The 16,395-nt window shown below is 42.5% G+C and overlaps 1 protein-coding gene across 2 annotated transcripts in view; it reads left to right on the forward strand.

Moving 5' to 3' along the window:
• Positions 1–16,395, forward strand: part of LOC139752786 (uncharacterized) — a 124,821-nt gene that overhangs the window by 58,949 nt on the left and 49,477 nt on the right. For both annotated transcript variants that reach the window (XM_071668699.1, XM_071668701.1), the window contains exon 2: positions 14,776–14,913. In XM_071668699.1, the coding sequence (XP_071524800.1) occupies positions 14,776–14,913 (138 nt within the window). The remainder of the gene's footprint in view (positions 1–14,775; positions 14,914–16,395) is intronic.

Below are 16,395 nucleotides of genomic sequence, written 5' to 3' on the forward strand. Positions count from 1 at the left end.
CATCTCTCTTACCCTTACGTTACTCACTCGATCAAACCACCTCACACCACACATTGTCCTCAAACATCTCATTTCCAGCACATCCATCCTCCTGCGCACAACTCTATCCATAGCCCACGCCTCGCAACCATACAACATTGTTGGAACCACTATTCCTTCAAACATACCCATTTTTGCTTTCCGAGATAATGTTCTCGACTTCCACACATTCTTCAAGGCCCCCAGAATTTTCGCCCCCTCCCCCACCCTATGATCCACTTCCGCTTCCATGGTTCCATCCGCTGCCAGATCCACTCCCAGATATCTAAAACACTTCACTTCCTCCAGTTTTTCTCCATTCAAACTCACCTCCCAATTGACTTGACCCTCAACCCTACTGTACCTGATATATATATATATATATATATATTGGAGGTGGAAAGATGGAGTGAAAAAGATTTTGTGTGATCGGGGCCTGAACATGCAGGAGGGTGAAAGGAGGGCAAGGAATAGAGTGAATTGGAGCGATGTGGTATACCGGGATTGACGTGCTGTCAGTGGATTGAATCAAGGCATGTGAAGCGTCTGGGGTAAACCATGGAAAGCTGTGTAGGTATGTACATTTGCGTGTGTGGACGTATGTATATACATGTGTATGGGGGTGGGTTGGGCCATTTCTTTCGTCTGTTTCCTTGCCCTACCTCGCAAACGCGGGAGACAGCGAAAAAAAAACAATATATATATATATGCTCTGTGGAAGGTATTAAGAATATATGGTGTGGGAGGCAAGTTGTTAGAAGCAGTGAAAAGTTTTTATCGAGGATGTAAGGCATGTGTACGTGTAGGAAGAGAGGAAAGTGATTGGTTCTCAGTAAATGTAGGTTTGCGGCAGGGGTGTGTGATGTCTCCATGGTTGTTTAATTTGTTTATGGATGGGGTTGTTAGGGAGGTGAATGCAAGAGTTTTGGAAAGAGGGGCAAGTATGAAGTCTGTTGGGGATGAGAGAGCTTGGGAAGTGAGTCAGTTGTTGTTCGCTGATGATACAGCGCTGGTGGCTGATTCATGTGAGAAACTGCAGAAGCTGGTGACTGAGTTTGGTAAAGTGTGTGAAAGAAGAAAGTTAAGAGTAAATGTGAATAAGAGCAAGGTTATTAGGTACAGTAGGGTTGAGGGTCAAGTCAATTGGGAGGTGAGTTTGAATGGAGAAAAACTGGAGGAAGTGAAGTGTTTTAGATATCTGGGAGTGGATCTGGCAGCGGATGGAACCATGGAAGCGGAAGTGGATCATAGGGTGGGGGAGGGGGCGAAAATTCTGGGAGCCTTGAAGAATGTGTGGAAGTCAAGAACATTATCTCGGAAAGCAAAAATGGGTATGTTTGAAGGAATAGTGGTTCCAACAATGTTGTATGGTTGCGAGGCGTGGGCTATGGATAGAGTTGTGCGCAGGAGGATGGATGTGCTGGAAATGAGATGTTTGAGGACAATGTGTGGTGTGAGGTGGTTTGATCGAGTGAGTAACGTAAGGGTAAGAGAGATGTGTGGAAATAAAAAGAGCGTGGTTGAGAGAGCAGAGGAGGGTGTTTTGAAGTGGTTTGGGCACATGGAGAGAATGAGTGAGGAAAGATTGACCAAGAGGATATATGTGTCGGAGGTGGAGGGAACGAGGAGAAGAGGGAGACCAAATTGGAGGTGAAAGATGGAGTGAAAAAGATTTTGTGTGATCGGGGCCTGAACATGCAGGAGGGTGAAAGGAGGGCAAGGAATAGAGTGAATTGGAGCGATGTGGTATACCGGGGTTGACGTGCTGTCAGTGGATTGAATCAAGGCATGTGAAGCGTCTGGGGAAAACCATGGAAAGCTGTGTAGGTATGTATATTTGCGTGTGTGGACGTATGTATATACATGGGTATGGGGGGGGGGTTGGGCCATTTCTTTCGTCTGTTTCCTTGCGCTACCTCGCAAACGCGGGAGACAGCGACAAAGTAAAAAAAAAAAAAAAAAAAAAAAAATATATATATATATATATATATATATATATATATATATATATATATATATATATATATATATGTATATATATACATATGGTTAAAGTGCCCCAAGCTTATTCATCACGTTTTTGAAAGTTGAATGGATGACACGAAAAGAAAGACCTCTTCCTGCTCGTTTGTTTGTACCAGAAGGGAATGCCAGTACTAGCCGAGCGGTTTGCGTGAGCAGGATATTAATTCAGTCTTTTTGGTTCTTCGGTTCATATCATTACTTGCTCACTGTTTTGTACAGGCAGGTGGTCACCGTCAGCTCAGGGCTTTGCATCAACGACAAATAAGATTAAAGGTTTTGGGGATCCTAAGGAAAACGAAATTTTTAAGTGGACTGAGCCTGCAGTAAAATACGTAAACAGGTTATGAGGGAGACTGATTTATATACCCGAGAAAATGCTTTGTGCTCGGTGGTTTATGAGGGCAGTTGCTTCACAGAAGCCACAAAGTGCTCTTAAGGTTGGCTGGTGTTATCATACGTCGCAAGAAATACGTAACTATTTACCTGCGTCTCGACGTTATTGGCCCTTCTGTAGTCTATAGAGGACAGATCCCTATGCCCTAGATACACAAAATTCAACGACCCTGGACCCTATAGATAAGCTTGCTAGAGAAACCAGTTCCATTCCACATCGAGTAGAGCGAGTGTACCTTTCTAATAATTGAGCCACGACGTTCACAAGTATCTACGAAAGTGAGGAAACGTCTCTTGTTCTCAGGTTCACAAGGATGAAAAACATCCTTTATGAACACTGGAATATGTAGTGTTGTCGGATAGGAAAAGCTACAGTTTTTCCTTTTTCCTCATATGTGGAAGGAGGGTTTTTTTTTTTTGAAGTCTTCTCTCATTCCACCATTTTCCAGTGACGCACAACAAGGATTTGTTGTTATCGAAGCGTCCGCTCTGTGTTTAATCTCGAGTCCAAACGACTGTGGCCAGCTTGTCATTGGCTTCCCATCTCTCCGCGGGATAGCACGAATCTGCTGCTGACCACTGATTCCTTAGATTCAGGCTCTGTGAGCCCAGTGAATCAAAAACCTTTGGATACCTGAGAAGCTTGTCCGTGGGCAAATGAGACACCAGAACCTAGATGAGAAATATGCTAGGTTTCGGATAGCTTACATATGAGGCTTAAGGTATCCGAGACACTCAGCTTCGGGTTCCAGGCATAGAGGAACTTGGTTTCTTACCCATGTTGTCAGCTTAACTGAACCGCTGTGCCTTTATACTATAGACCTTGAACTGCTGACGTATTAGGTACTATGGTCCCAGATACGAAAGGCCCTAAAAACAACTCCAATTCAGAACAGACATCTAAGAGAGAGAGAGAGAGAGAGAGAGAGAGAGAGAGAGAGAGAGAGAGAGAGAGGTTACCACCATCACCACGTAGAGGACCCCACACTGTATTAATCATAACTTCAACCATAAGCCTGACGGCTTCCCGTTCCTGGCTATTTACCTACGTGAATAACCTTAGCTGTTATGTATCTGGTGTAAATACGTATTTCTTTCGCCCATATGTTTTTCTCCATAGTGTGTATGGTTTGATATCCCGTAAGGTGAATGCCTCTCCTTCCAAGTCATCTATCCTGCAGAAATATTGTCGCAAGAAATAAAAAGAAAAGATCGTACGATATATTGTGGTGGGGAAATTTACTACTTCCGAAAGTTGTTCCATTTTTCATAACTGTTGTGTTGGCGTGGAAGCCTTCCGGGCGTCTGAGACGATCCCCTGTAATGGCGGCGGCCAGGTCGTATGGCTCCTTATTTTTTTTTTTTTTTCTTTCTCCCTCTTAAGTTCCCTTAACTGATCCATGGTTCATAGTCGAGGAACAGGTATGCTGCGCCAGTACCTCCGAAGTCTCAGATGACGTCAGATTTACACCATCCCGTCTTCGAAGAGATTAAAGAAACGGCCGAGATGTACCGATTTTTGTTTATTGTCTAATGTATGGGATACAGTATCATGTAGGCGTTGTCGCTTCTTGTGCCATGTGTGCTTTTCGCTCCCCTCCACATGGCAGGAGCATGAGCGCTTCAGTATAGCAATTGAAGCTTCGAATAACAGTTCGCAGTTCCTGTTCGGGGCGATGGTAAAACAGTAGCAGTTCAGAGTATCATTGATCTCGGTACGAATGATAGAGACACTTCGAGCTTATACAGTTTCGGTACCGTCGAAGCTCATACGACTCTGGATCGAAGAATAACAACGAAAGTCCAGACTGTCGGTGGCAGTGAAGCATCACATGAATCGTTAAGCCCCGTGCTCTAGACGACCCGCTCCTGTGGTGTTGTGATATTGGAGACCAAAGGGAACTTATATATTGTCTAACAATTAAGCAAACTTTTTTCTCTTTTAACCTTCATGAGCACGACAGTACGACCCCTCAGGACGTAGATACGACCCACGAGTACGACCCCTCAGGACGTAGATACGACCCACGAGTACGACCCTTCAGGGCGTAGATATGACCCACGAATACGACCCTTCAGGACGTAGATACGACCCACGAGTACGACCCTTCAGGACGTAGATACGACCCACGAGTACGACCCTTCAGGACGTAGATACGACCCACGAGTGCGACCCCTCAGGACATAGATACGACCTACGAGTACGACCCTTCAGGACGTAGATACGACCCACGAGTACGACCCTTCAGGACGTAGATACGACTCACGAGTACGACGTTGCTGTGACCCTTGGGTATGATAGCGTGACCTCTAACCTGTCCCTTGACGGTCAAGTCAAACACTAATCAGTCGTACCCAAGAGTCGTGCCATCGCCCTCAAAGGAATATTATTAGATACTGATTTTGTGCAGTGTTCACTTCATTAATCAGGATGCTCTGCTAAAAGAATATATCAGGTTGAATGACCAAATTCACATGGAAAGTTACGACAACAGCGATGGCTGACACAGCAGTAAGGATTAAAGATGAAACAGTTGGAAAGCATGAATTATGTTAGCCTCAGCTGTTTAAATTCTGGAATCTCTGTTTTCAAAGGAGAGAGAGAGAGAGAGAGAGAGAGAGAGAGAGAGAGAGAGAGAGAGAGAGGTTGGCCTCCCCTCCCCCTCGTAGTTGCCAAGTCCTCCCACCAGGAAGTTTATAATGATCACCCTCGCGAAATTCTGCCGTTAATACTAAGTTTCGTTACTGGGAATTGGGCGCTGAACCCTACGCCGGAGCCAACTTCGCGTAACGAGCTGGCCGAGCTGTGGGGACGAAAATCTTGACGAACGGGTAGGGGGCTCCTTGTTCGGTGAATCGTTTGGAAATCATTTAATTGTATGAACGGCGCATCTCCGTTCCTTTACCTTGCCACAAGTTTATCCCTGTGCATACATAATGGAAACAGTTGTCTTGGTTCTGGTAAGCCAATGGTCTTGTTTTTTCCTTTGAATCGTGTAAACAAAATGCTTTTCCTGTCATATTGAACTTCTTTTTTAGAACAAATATACCAGCGATGTTTATCTTCAGTTTGCAGGTATTACTGTTCCCTGCAGGCTACGCAGAATCATGGGGAATAACCTCTGTAACTAAAGAACGGCACTGGATTGTTTGATGCTTCAATCCTCATGGGTTCTGCTGTTTTGACTCGTATTCACTCACTGATTGCCAGTGTGTGTGTGTGTGTGTGTGTGTGTGTGTGTGTGGTTCACTGGCAGTATCCAATACCGATTCGTTTATCATAAAAGTCCTGTTATAAACTGTACTTTTCAAATGCGTGCTTTATCGAAGTTAATTTAAATACTATTAAAGTGGGTAGTATTATAAATGACGTTACAGCAGGCAACAGCTAGCTATCTTGTGAACGTTTATTTGTTTTGTATAGTAAGTCTTAACTTCCACACGTCCATTAAAGATATTTTAGACTCGAGTTTAAAAAAGAAAAAAAGATAACCCAGTGAAGCTTCACGTGAGAAGGTCGAGAATATTCGAACCAAGTAGTCGCAGTTCAGACAAGGAGCGAATGACTGGTTAAAGGTTTTCGTCGAGTTCTATCATAACGCTCTGACTGGGTTGAAAATTTGTTCCATAAGTTCATCGAAAGACACATAAGAATCACTTAATATCGTCTGCCATTACGTATATAGTAGTGACAATAAACCTTATGGAATAGCCTAGCATATCATACCAGCTGAACGTATTGTCTTACTCAAGGGGTTGTGCTGTATTAGTTACTAATCAACGGGTTACAAACGTCATAAAAAGACGTTTTGAAGACGTTTTCTTCCCGCCGTATGTCAAGTAGTAGATCAGAGAATAATAATAAATTGAAACAAACGACAGTTGTGTTGTATTTTGCCGGGTCGTGTGGTCAACATGCAAGGTAAATGTTTTGATGATTTTGGTTCGGTAAACACAAGTTGGAATTTCCTGTTGAGCTGCGTCAATAGCCTAGTTTAACTGCAAATTTTCCAGTGATGGAAAGAGAAGGGACGCGAGCATATTATGTATTCATGAGACTATTCGGGCCTTAAGTGAATGACGCTGAAGATCCTATTGCTAAATTATTGTAGTTTCAAAACTTCCTCTTATGCTCCGTCGTCATAAACTTATATAAACATGTATCCTAAGTGCGAGGGTCCCTAATTCATTGCCGTCGTTTGCATGCAAGTTTAAGAAAATAATTGAATAAAACTACATAGAGGCTGCACGGCTGAGTTAGCGCCGGTTTGGAGCCAATAAACTTCATTTCTCTGTGTAACTTTCAAGATTTTTCTATGCATTTCGTCTCCGTTAAATCATAATGCCTGTTCTTTATCGCTCGATATAAACAGTGAGTTGGTTGGTAAGGTTATTTAATGTATGTATGACTCATGGTGAGGTGCCTGAGGATTGGCGGAATGCGTGCATAGTGCCATTGTACAGAGGCAAAGGGGATAAGAGTGAGTGCTCAAATTACAGAGGTATAAGTTTGTTGAGTATTCCTGGTAAATTATATGGGAGGGTATTGATTGAGAGGGTGAAGGCATGTACAGAGCATCAGATTGGGGAAGAGCAGTGCGGTTTCAGAAGTGGTAGAGGATGTGTGGATCAGGTGTTTGCTTTGAAGAATGTATGTGAGAAATACTTAGAAAAGCAAATGGATTTGTATGTAGCATTTATGGATCTGGAGAAGGCATATGATAGAGTTGATAGAGATGCTCTGTGGAAGGTATTAAGAATATATGGTGTGGGAGGCAAGTTGTTAGAAGCAGTGAAAAGTTTTTATCGAGGATGTAAGGCATGTGTACGTGTAGGAAGAGAGGAAAGTGATTGGTTCTCAGTGAATGTAGGTTTGCGGCAGGGGTGTGTGATGTCTCCATGGTTGTTTAATTTGTTTATGGATGGGGTTGTTAGGGAGGTAAATGCAAGAGTCCTGGAAAGAGGGGCAAGTATGAAGTCTGTTGGGGATGAGAGAGCTTGGGAAGTGAGTCAGTTGTTGTTCGCTGATGATACAGCGCTGGTGGCTGATTCATGTGAGAAACTGCAGAAGCTGGTGACTGAGTTTGGTAAAGTGTGTGGAAGAAGAAAGTTAAGAGTAAATGTGAATAAGAGCAAGGTTATTAGGTACAGTAGGGTTGAGGGTCAAGTCAATTGGGAGGTGAGTTTGAATGGAGAAAAACTGGAGGAAGTGAAGTGTTTTAGATATCTGGGAGTGGATCTGTCAGCGGATGGAACCATGGAAGCGGAAGTGGATCATAGGGTGGGGGAGGGGGCGAAAATTTTGGGAGCCTTGAAAAATGTGTGGAAGTCGAGAACATTATCTCGGAAAGCAAAAATGGGTATGTTTGAAGGAATAGTGGTTCCAACAATGTTGTATGGTTGCGAGGCGTGGGCTATGGATAGAGTTGTGCGCAGGAGGATGGATGTGCTGGAAATGAGATGTTTGAGGACAATGTGTGGTGTGAGGTGGTTTGATCGAGTAAGTAACGTAAGGGTAAGAGAGATGTGTGGAAATAAAAAGAGCGTGGTTGAGAGAGCAGAAGAGGGTGTTTTGAAATGGTTTGGGCACATGGAGAGAATGAGTGAGGAAAGATTGACCAAGAGGATATATGTGTCGGAGGTGGAGGGAACGAGGAGAAGAGGGAGACCAAATTGGAGGTGGAAAGATGGAGTGAAAAAGATTTTGTGTGATCGGGGCCTGAACATGCAGGAGGGTGAAAGGAGGGCAAGGAATAGAGTGAATTGGAGCGATGTGGTATACAGGGTTTGACGTGCTGTCAGTGGATTGAATCAAGGCATGTGAAGCGTCTGGGGTAAACCATGGAAAGCTGTGTAGGTATGTATATTTGCGTGTGTGGACGTGTGTATGTACATGTGTATGGGGGGGGGGGGGTTGGGCCATTTCTTTCGTCTGTTTCCTTGCGCTACCTCGCAAACGCGGGAGACAGCGACAAAGTATAAAAAAAAAAAAAAAAAAAAAAAAAAATAAACAGTGAGTTACCTTTTCATGCTAAAGGCATCAATAAAGAAAAAAAATGGGCGGAGATGAGACATAGAACATCAAAAGAGCTACAATGTTTGAAAAGTGAACTATTAGTGATGATGTACATCCCTGACTGTGTAAAAGTATTAGTAAGTAAAGTATATTTGACGGAAACTTCCGTTCTCAGACAGCAATCATTATCCCGGGTTTTCTCTATGATAACAAACGGTAACATTCGGTACATGCGAATATAAGCATATAGTCAAACATGTCAGGGAATGGTGGTGTAGTACCAGGTTATACTTGTGTCTACTGTTGTGATTCAAAGACTATGGAGACACTGAAACGCCGGAGCTTTGATGAGTGTAGGTTGCCTGAGAGACCTTTGACAGTGGGTGTTGTCAGAACTGTGAAAGCGTAAAATTTCATGCCGAAAGCTGACGATAACTTGAGTTTATACCTTCGACACCTTACTACGCTCAGGGACGTTTTATAAGCCATACCTTTAAAGCAAAGTTCTGATGAAATTTCAAAACCTTACGCATTACGTGGAGTACTGAGAAGCCTTGAAACCATACGGTCAAAGTGGATTGCTGAGAAAACTTTAGGATCATACAGTTAACCTACAACGCTGAGGAAAACACAAAGTTAGCCTTAGGGCGTGAGGAAGCCTTGAAGCCTTATACATAAAGTGGGACGCTGAGAAAGCCCTGAAGCCGTCTCAGTTACCGGAAGAGGCTGGAAATATTCACCGAGCACCCTCTTAGCTTTGTAGGTGATACACACACACGCAATTAGAGCCTTCATATACCACAAGTATCGTTTTTACTAGAGGGGAAAATCCTCCGTAATGCCGGATTTGCCAAGGATCTACATAATACAGCACATATATGAATCAGACGAAACTGCGACTAAGCACATAGAAATAACATTAAACTTCCTCTGTAGACCTAACTTCATAGGTATATAGGAGACCCAAACATATTCCAAATTGCCTAAACGAGCCCTCACATGCATCAGATGATTGTCTTCCAAGCCAGTAGTGGTAGTATTCTGTTATTCTTTGGGTTTATGCCAGACTCGAAGAATTTGTGGTGTGTATACAGGTTCTCTGGCTTCACAGGTGCCAATTGTTGCTTTGCTCTCTGATCACATGTTGCTGTCTACTAATGTGTGTACTCTGTACGCCTCTATTCACTTATTTTCATCGTAGTTGAAGTAATTAGGAATTTATTTTCTCTGCCCTACACATGCAACGATGTGCAGATTTACTAGATTAACAGATTTCCTCCATCGTAACTATTGATCAGGACTGGGAACGTAGATTGCTTGATTAAAAACCTTCCTTGTTCTGAGAACATTAAAGTATCTGCTAGAGATCTTATGAAAGTCGTATAGCAATGAGAGAATTACAGGGATGGTTTGCCATCATTTTCTTTGTGGTAGTCTTATACTACTGGTGATAGCGTGTGTCCGAATGGTACAGAGAGTCAGTCGTAAAAACTCTAAAATCATAAGTGAGAAGGTTTGTGATTGCATTTCAAATTCAGTTGACTCTTTTGAGTGTTGGTGGCCAGGAGAACGTTGGGAAAATAGAAGAAAAGTCGAAGCGTTATAGAAAAGCAGGGTAAACGTTAAAAGCTGTTCGGTAAACAGGGGTGCTATGATTATCCGGATGAATAAAAGTTGTTGCTTTATTTTATGAAACTGAAGCTCTCAGCAGAGCATTAAGGATGAGATCAAGGGACTTTTCTGTCAAAGCTTTATTATGATTATTGATATTATTATCAGTATCTTCTTGATCATTATCATTGCTACTGTTACCCTTATTCCTGCATCCTCTTTTTTTTTATCATTAGCATTAATGGTTTCATTATATATCTGATCCTAATTACTATTATCGCACTTACCGTTATAGACGCCTTTGCATGAGGCACTGCGACCGAGGAAGTAGAGCGAGCGGCAGACGTGAAACGTGAGGCGAGTAACGAACACACCGTAAGACAACTTTAGTAACTTAGTAATTACCTGGGACGGTATACAGAGATGACTGGGATGCGTTAGTCCGCTGAGGATCACATTTATGGGTCTCTTGAATTTAATGATAAACGAGAGAAACGCAGTAAACTAACGAAGCTCTTCAAAACAGAAGATGCAAATCACAGGTGCATAAAAGTAATCTGATATGATCGACTTTCATAAGATAAAGAATAAACAGAAAATGGGAGATAACAGAGTCGAGGGCAGTTATCGAAGTGATTATATAAAAAAATGACAACAATATCAGTGGAAACAATCGTAACAAACACGACAATGGCATTAACAATAAACTTTAGTCGGGCAAATTGGTTTTCACGCACTAGTATTGATAATTGAACGAAAAAATAATTAACTCGCATTTTTCCCTGTTTTACGGTCCCTACAGTGACAATATTTGCGTTACAAAGAATACAAATAAATGTTAGTTCTGCTGAATATTGTTGTGGCTTGGCCGGGAGCGAGAGCCACCCTCCCTTAACCCACCTCGCCCTAACTTTCGTTATGGTTTGGGTACAAACAACGAAAGTTACGGGTTTAGGGGTCCCTCGATAATGACGACTCCCAGTAAAAACTAAAAAAAAAAAAAGAGAAAAAAAAATAGCAGCGAAGGCCGCGAGTGCTCGAATGGCAAGGAAACCAGGAGCAAAGACTGAACCACGACCATGAGAGTTCAGTGAGAACCTAAGTAATAATATCTCTGAAGGTTAGACTGTTCCAATGAGGTTTGCAGTAGTGATGGTTCCAACTCGAGACATTGTTCGAGGGGAAAGCCAGTAGTGCTGCCCTCGGTAATGAGGTCGCCACCAATAGTGACCCAGCAGTGAGGACACAGACTATGAAGAACCCAAAAAAGACTTGATACTATGGAATTATGCTGCCAAAAAGAGCTGGAAAGATTTGGCGATGAGGAATGTCGGAGCACCGGCAATGAGGAAGCAGAGACCCCAAACAGCAAGGAACTTGGAGACCCTGGCGCCAGGAGGCGTCTAAAAAGCCCAACAGTAAGGAATTTTGCAGACCAAGTATAAAGTTCAAAATCGAGAATGAGCTCTCCAGCAGGTTCATGGTTGTGCACTGCCAGAGGGCGGTGCCAAAGTGGCACTGTCAGGATGGCACTGCCAAAGGGCGGTGCCATTCCTGGGAGCCGGCTAAAACGGGTCTCCATCTTGGTCGTGTGGTTACTTTGTTTTTCTTCACCCCCGACAAAGAAAGGGACGGACCGGAATGAGGGGAAAAGATTAATAAAATCTGTCCTGAGACATGGGCACAGTGGGTGATCACACTAAATTACTCTCCCAGAAATGTCGCAAAAGTTATTTGTGCGAGTCAAGAAAGTTGCTGAGTTCTTTCAACAACAAAAGTTGAAGGAATTTGTCTTATATGGAAGATTGTTCATAATATCACTTCAGACGTCAGAAAGATGATGGAAAGGACTTCGACTATAAACCTGTTCCAGGAAACAAGGGTACCATCTCGCAGAGGACAAGGTACTGTCTTAAATTTCTCATGGAAAATATACAACCAATTACTACTTAATCTCTACCTTTCGTGTGGTCAGTTTGAAAACATACCTAAACTCCTTTACAGCGTTACGACAACTTCCTGCTTAACCGCAAACATTCTATGTGATATATCATCAGGGAGTTATACGGTAAATATAAACACACACTGCCCGATTCTTTAGACGTTTTTGATAGTTTCTCTGGTCTCCATTTCAATTGATTCGTCAAAATGAAAGAAAAACAATTAGGTAGCGGAGAATCGGCTAGGCTTCTCTTCGCGCGTGGCGCTGTCCAGTGACTGAGTGTTGACGTCACTTCAATCTTCCAAAATGCCATCAAAATCGTCGACCTCGCTGTCAAACTGAGGGTACCACTGACGCAAGCGTCCTTGAATGTGTCAAAAGGTTTTAAAAGCTAAGATATCCAACATTCTTGCTGCATTATGTGACTCAAGCAGACATGAGCTACTTCGGGATTGTCAAGATACTTTCGCAAGATAACTTCATTATTTCATTGGTTCTGTCTCCTTGAAGTTCTCACACGATCGAAATGTATGTACCATCATTTCAAGGACATCATTGTTATATTCTAATTATGAGACTAGCAATACAGATTTTATGGATGACAGCGGTTCGATCAATATGGATAAGGAACTACTGGTCTCCCCTGGCATGTAACCGTAGCCCGTGCTTAACAGAGACTCGAACACTGTTTGTCAAGACCAGGAACTTGTGGGATTGTTGTTGATTACGTGTTTGCTCTTGACTTGTGTAATGCTACCTCGTAGGCTGGAAGATAGCGAGACATGAAGACACCACGGTAATGAATACCCACAGGAAAAGATTTTGGGTTCAGTCGTCGTACGAGATCAACCACTCGAATGTTGGTCTAGACTTTGATATAAAACAAGCAGCGGCTTTGAACCTCCCTCGTTTTCCTCATTACACCCCCCCCCCTTTTTTTTTTTTTTTTTATCTCGCTGTGTCTCCCTGTCTGGGCCCATATGTTTCATATCTACAAACTCCAAAATTTCCTACATCCTTTTTCTTTCTTAGAAATCAGTATCCACTCCTCGTGACTGGTCCTCCAAAATCAAATATCTCGTCTCTTCCTTCCAGTTTATGCTTCACTATTTCTGACAATATTGGCTGACTCCTGTTGCTCGCTAGCTTTCTGCCTCTGATCGTAATCCGTGCCTGTGCCTTCCATCTCACTTAGCAACTCCTCTCACATATTAAAGTATTCATCCCTAATGCTCTCGGTCTTCACTGTTTTTGTTGCTGATGTTAGTCGCGAGTTCCATTTCATCCTTCCCTTTGATTTCCTTTACAATGCTGTCATTTTTTTTCTTTTCCCTGTTTTCTTTCTCTTGTATGGAACTGTTTGATTTTTCCCCTTTTGTACCTTTCTTCACATCGTTGGCGCTCGGTTACAGCCCTTATAAGCTACTTGATTCATATCAATATATATTTGCCTGTATGTATTCGTCTGAACAAGTGTCTGTGTTCGTGTGCGTGAGCGGTGTGTGTATGTCATTACCTGTTTGCAATTATTCATTCGCACTGTACAGGAAATGGGTTAATATTCGCAAGGCCTCATTTCTTGTGCGTGTGTGATTACAGTTTGTAATTACTATTTGTGTTTTAAGGGGAGAAAGTTTTTCGCTCGTGTTGCCCCATGTTCTTAACCTAATATGTATGCCAGGTACCCATTCTTTCGACCAACCCGTAAGTAATGACTAACAGCTGGGTGGATTATGGACCTGCTACCGCGACCAGGATTCGAACCCATGTGGGCTTAATCCCAGATGACCCTTGCATGGTTGACGGTCAATAACACTATATCCATTACACCACAGAGGTGGGTATGCGTATTCCAACATACTCAATTTCCTCGATACTTGTCGTTATGCATGTCATAACCGTGAGGTTAGGGTTGAAAATCAAATCTTCTTGATTGCGTCGATTTTTCTCTTAACCGTCCCGAAAAGTTTTATCGTCACCACATCTCGCTAACTTACCTGCCTCCCTATTTCTCCGTCTCAGTGCAGCCCGTCTTGTTACACCAGTCTTGACACTTCCGTCTCTGATATTCAGTGCACTAATACCAAAGAAAAAGTTGTAGGTTTTCTGTTGTTGAGCAGAATGGTCTTACGCGTTTTATTTGCCCATATGACCTTCAAGGAAGCTACAGGCGTGAGTGGTTTTATGTGTTTGTGAGCAATAATATTACCTTGATATTACACTCGTAAGTCTGCAGCCTTATGAATATATTTTCTCACTATATCACGGTAACAAGCGTATTTTAAGCATGAATAGTAGATAGTGAAATTAGTTTTGAATAGTTGAATGAATTATGAAAGCCATGGTACTGGCAAAACATGTTCCGGTAGTTAATGTAGTCTTGGGAGAAATGGAAAAGAGTGAGTGAAAAAGAATTTTGATATTTATCAGACTCCACAAGTGATAGTATACCTGACTCATAAAGGTAGAAAGGTAATAGGATGAGGAAAAAAACGAAAGAGTAAAGAAATATGGATGTACATCTATACTGTTGATTTCATATATGAATTTATATGAACAGTATCTCTATTTCCAGTTCCTAAGCTTAGATCAGGTACATATAGTCCCTCAAATCGCAAATACACCTTAACCCATGCTCACTGTACTAAAGCTAAATAAGAAGTTCCATCAACATACGAGTTTAATATAAGGTTGATATTAGGTAAAAAAAAAAAAAATGCAGTTGTTTGATCTTAACATCTTGATTATAGTGAATTCTTGTATGTTGCAGGGAACGCACTGGAGCTGGCTCCTTCCAAAGTAAAAGCGTCGGTGGTTCGTTCACATACAACAAAATTCTGGCCAGCCAGACGTTATGGAGCCCGTACACCACAAGAACCCTCTCAGATCGCTTCTTCAAGTACGAACGGTAAGAGATGAGTTTTACTTTTCTTTCTCTTTGATTCTGTCTTTTGTAGTTGTGCAATTCTAAATTTCATTTTCCTGATTGAACATTGATCTTATAATCATTATTTGCATGTTCAAGTATAACGTATGTTAGATATGTTGCAAAATATGTTGGGAAATAACTGATATTTCGTGTCGAAGTGAAAGAAAAATTAGATCTTTCTACTATTTGGTCCTGTGTTGCCCAACACGGCTAAGTATCACCACTTTTTTTAGATCACATCTGCTAGATGTTAAGGGAGAATTCGATGCCACCTTGATGGACGGTTAGACCCACCATGACCCCTAGAACTTTGACGTTATATCCAGTTTGGGCTGGGAATACGATAAGTGTTTTATTTCCAATGACCTGGCAGCGTTCTATGCACATTGCTTGGTGATCACTTCCGCGACAGAGTCGAGATACCCCATCTGGAAACTTCTTTTTAAAAACTCGTAATGTATTTTCCGATAAACTCTTAGGAATTTGAGATCCACGTAAAACAGAAGGTAATAATGTCTGATAACTTGAGTTTCCTTAGACTAGGAGAATAATGTCCGTACACTATTTACAGTTTCGATGAAATTCAGGTTTAGATATCTCTTCATTCCGAAAAAAAAAATGGGGAAAGAAAAACACGCATCCTTTGTTACCACAGCCGTGTGTTTTAACACGAGACATTTGTTTCAAGTTTTGACCAATAAAATGCGGACGTTGTTCTCTGAACTGCACTGGTTTCATGTTGGGTGCACTGTGATACGCCAGGCGCTGGTCTCATCGCCCGGACACAGCAGTTCACTGGGAAATCATTGAGGTAACGAAATATCTGGGTGACTGAATGTAACGACCATAAATATACATGTTGGATACTATCTGGTAATACTAGCTCTCCTGTACATGTGGTGTATTTAAACCCAGTGGTATGTATTTGACGCCACGGTGGACGTGGCCGGCTTCCTGAGCGCTGCGTGGGTCTCCTAGGGCAGGAAGGTGAGGTTAGGTCGTGCTGCGATACATAGGAAGTTTTGGTTAAGAATTTATGATGGTACATGAGACCTTAAGGGTAATACGAAATGTTCCAATCCTCTAAACGTAATCATGCGTTATACGCACTGTTAGTCATCTGTTGCGTCTGAGTTGCACGGTAAGTGGAGGCGAAGGCAGCCAACATGCACACTTACTGCTCCTGTATGGCAAGTCATGCGTAACCTATCCTCCCTCCCTTCCTCCTCTCCCCAGGAACCATTTACTTCCCCTTCCAGCAGCCAGTTACCTCCCCCTCCCCTTCCAGCAGCCATTTATTTCCCCCTCCGTCTCCTAGTTACCTCCCCCTCCAGCATGCACGTTCCATCCTACCTCGTTCCTCCTTACCTTCCTCCTGCTTTGTCCTTTTTCATGTTCACTCCCACACCCCAACATCTGCCCATCCACTCCTCGTATCCCACCTCCTTTTTACTCACCCCC

The sequence above is a fragment of the Panulirus ornatus genome, chromosome 13 (genome assembly GCF_036320965.1).
Source record: "Panulirus ornatus isolate Po-2019 chromosome 13, ASM3632096v1, whole genome shotgun sequence".
In the NCBI taxonomy this organism is placed as follows: Eukaryota; Metazoa; Arthropoda; class Malacostraca; order Decapoda; family Palinuridae; genus Panulirus; species Panulirus ornatus.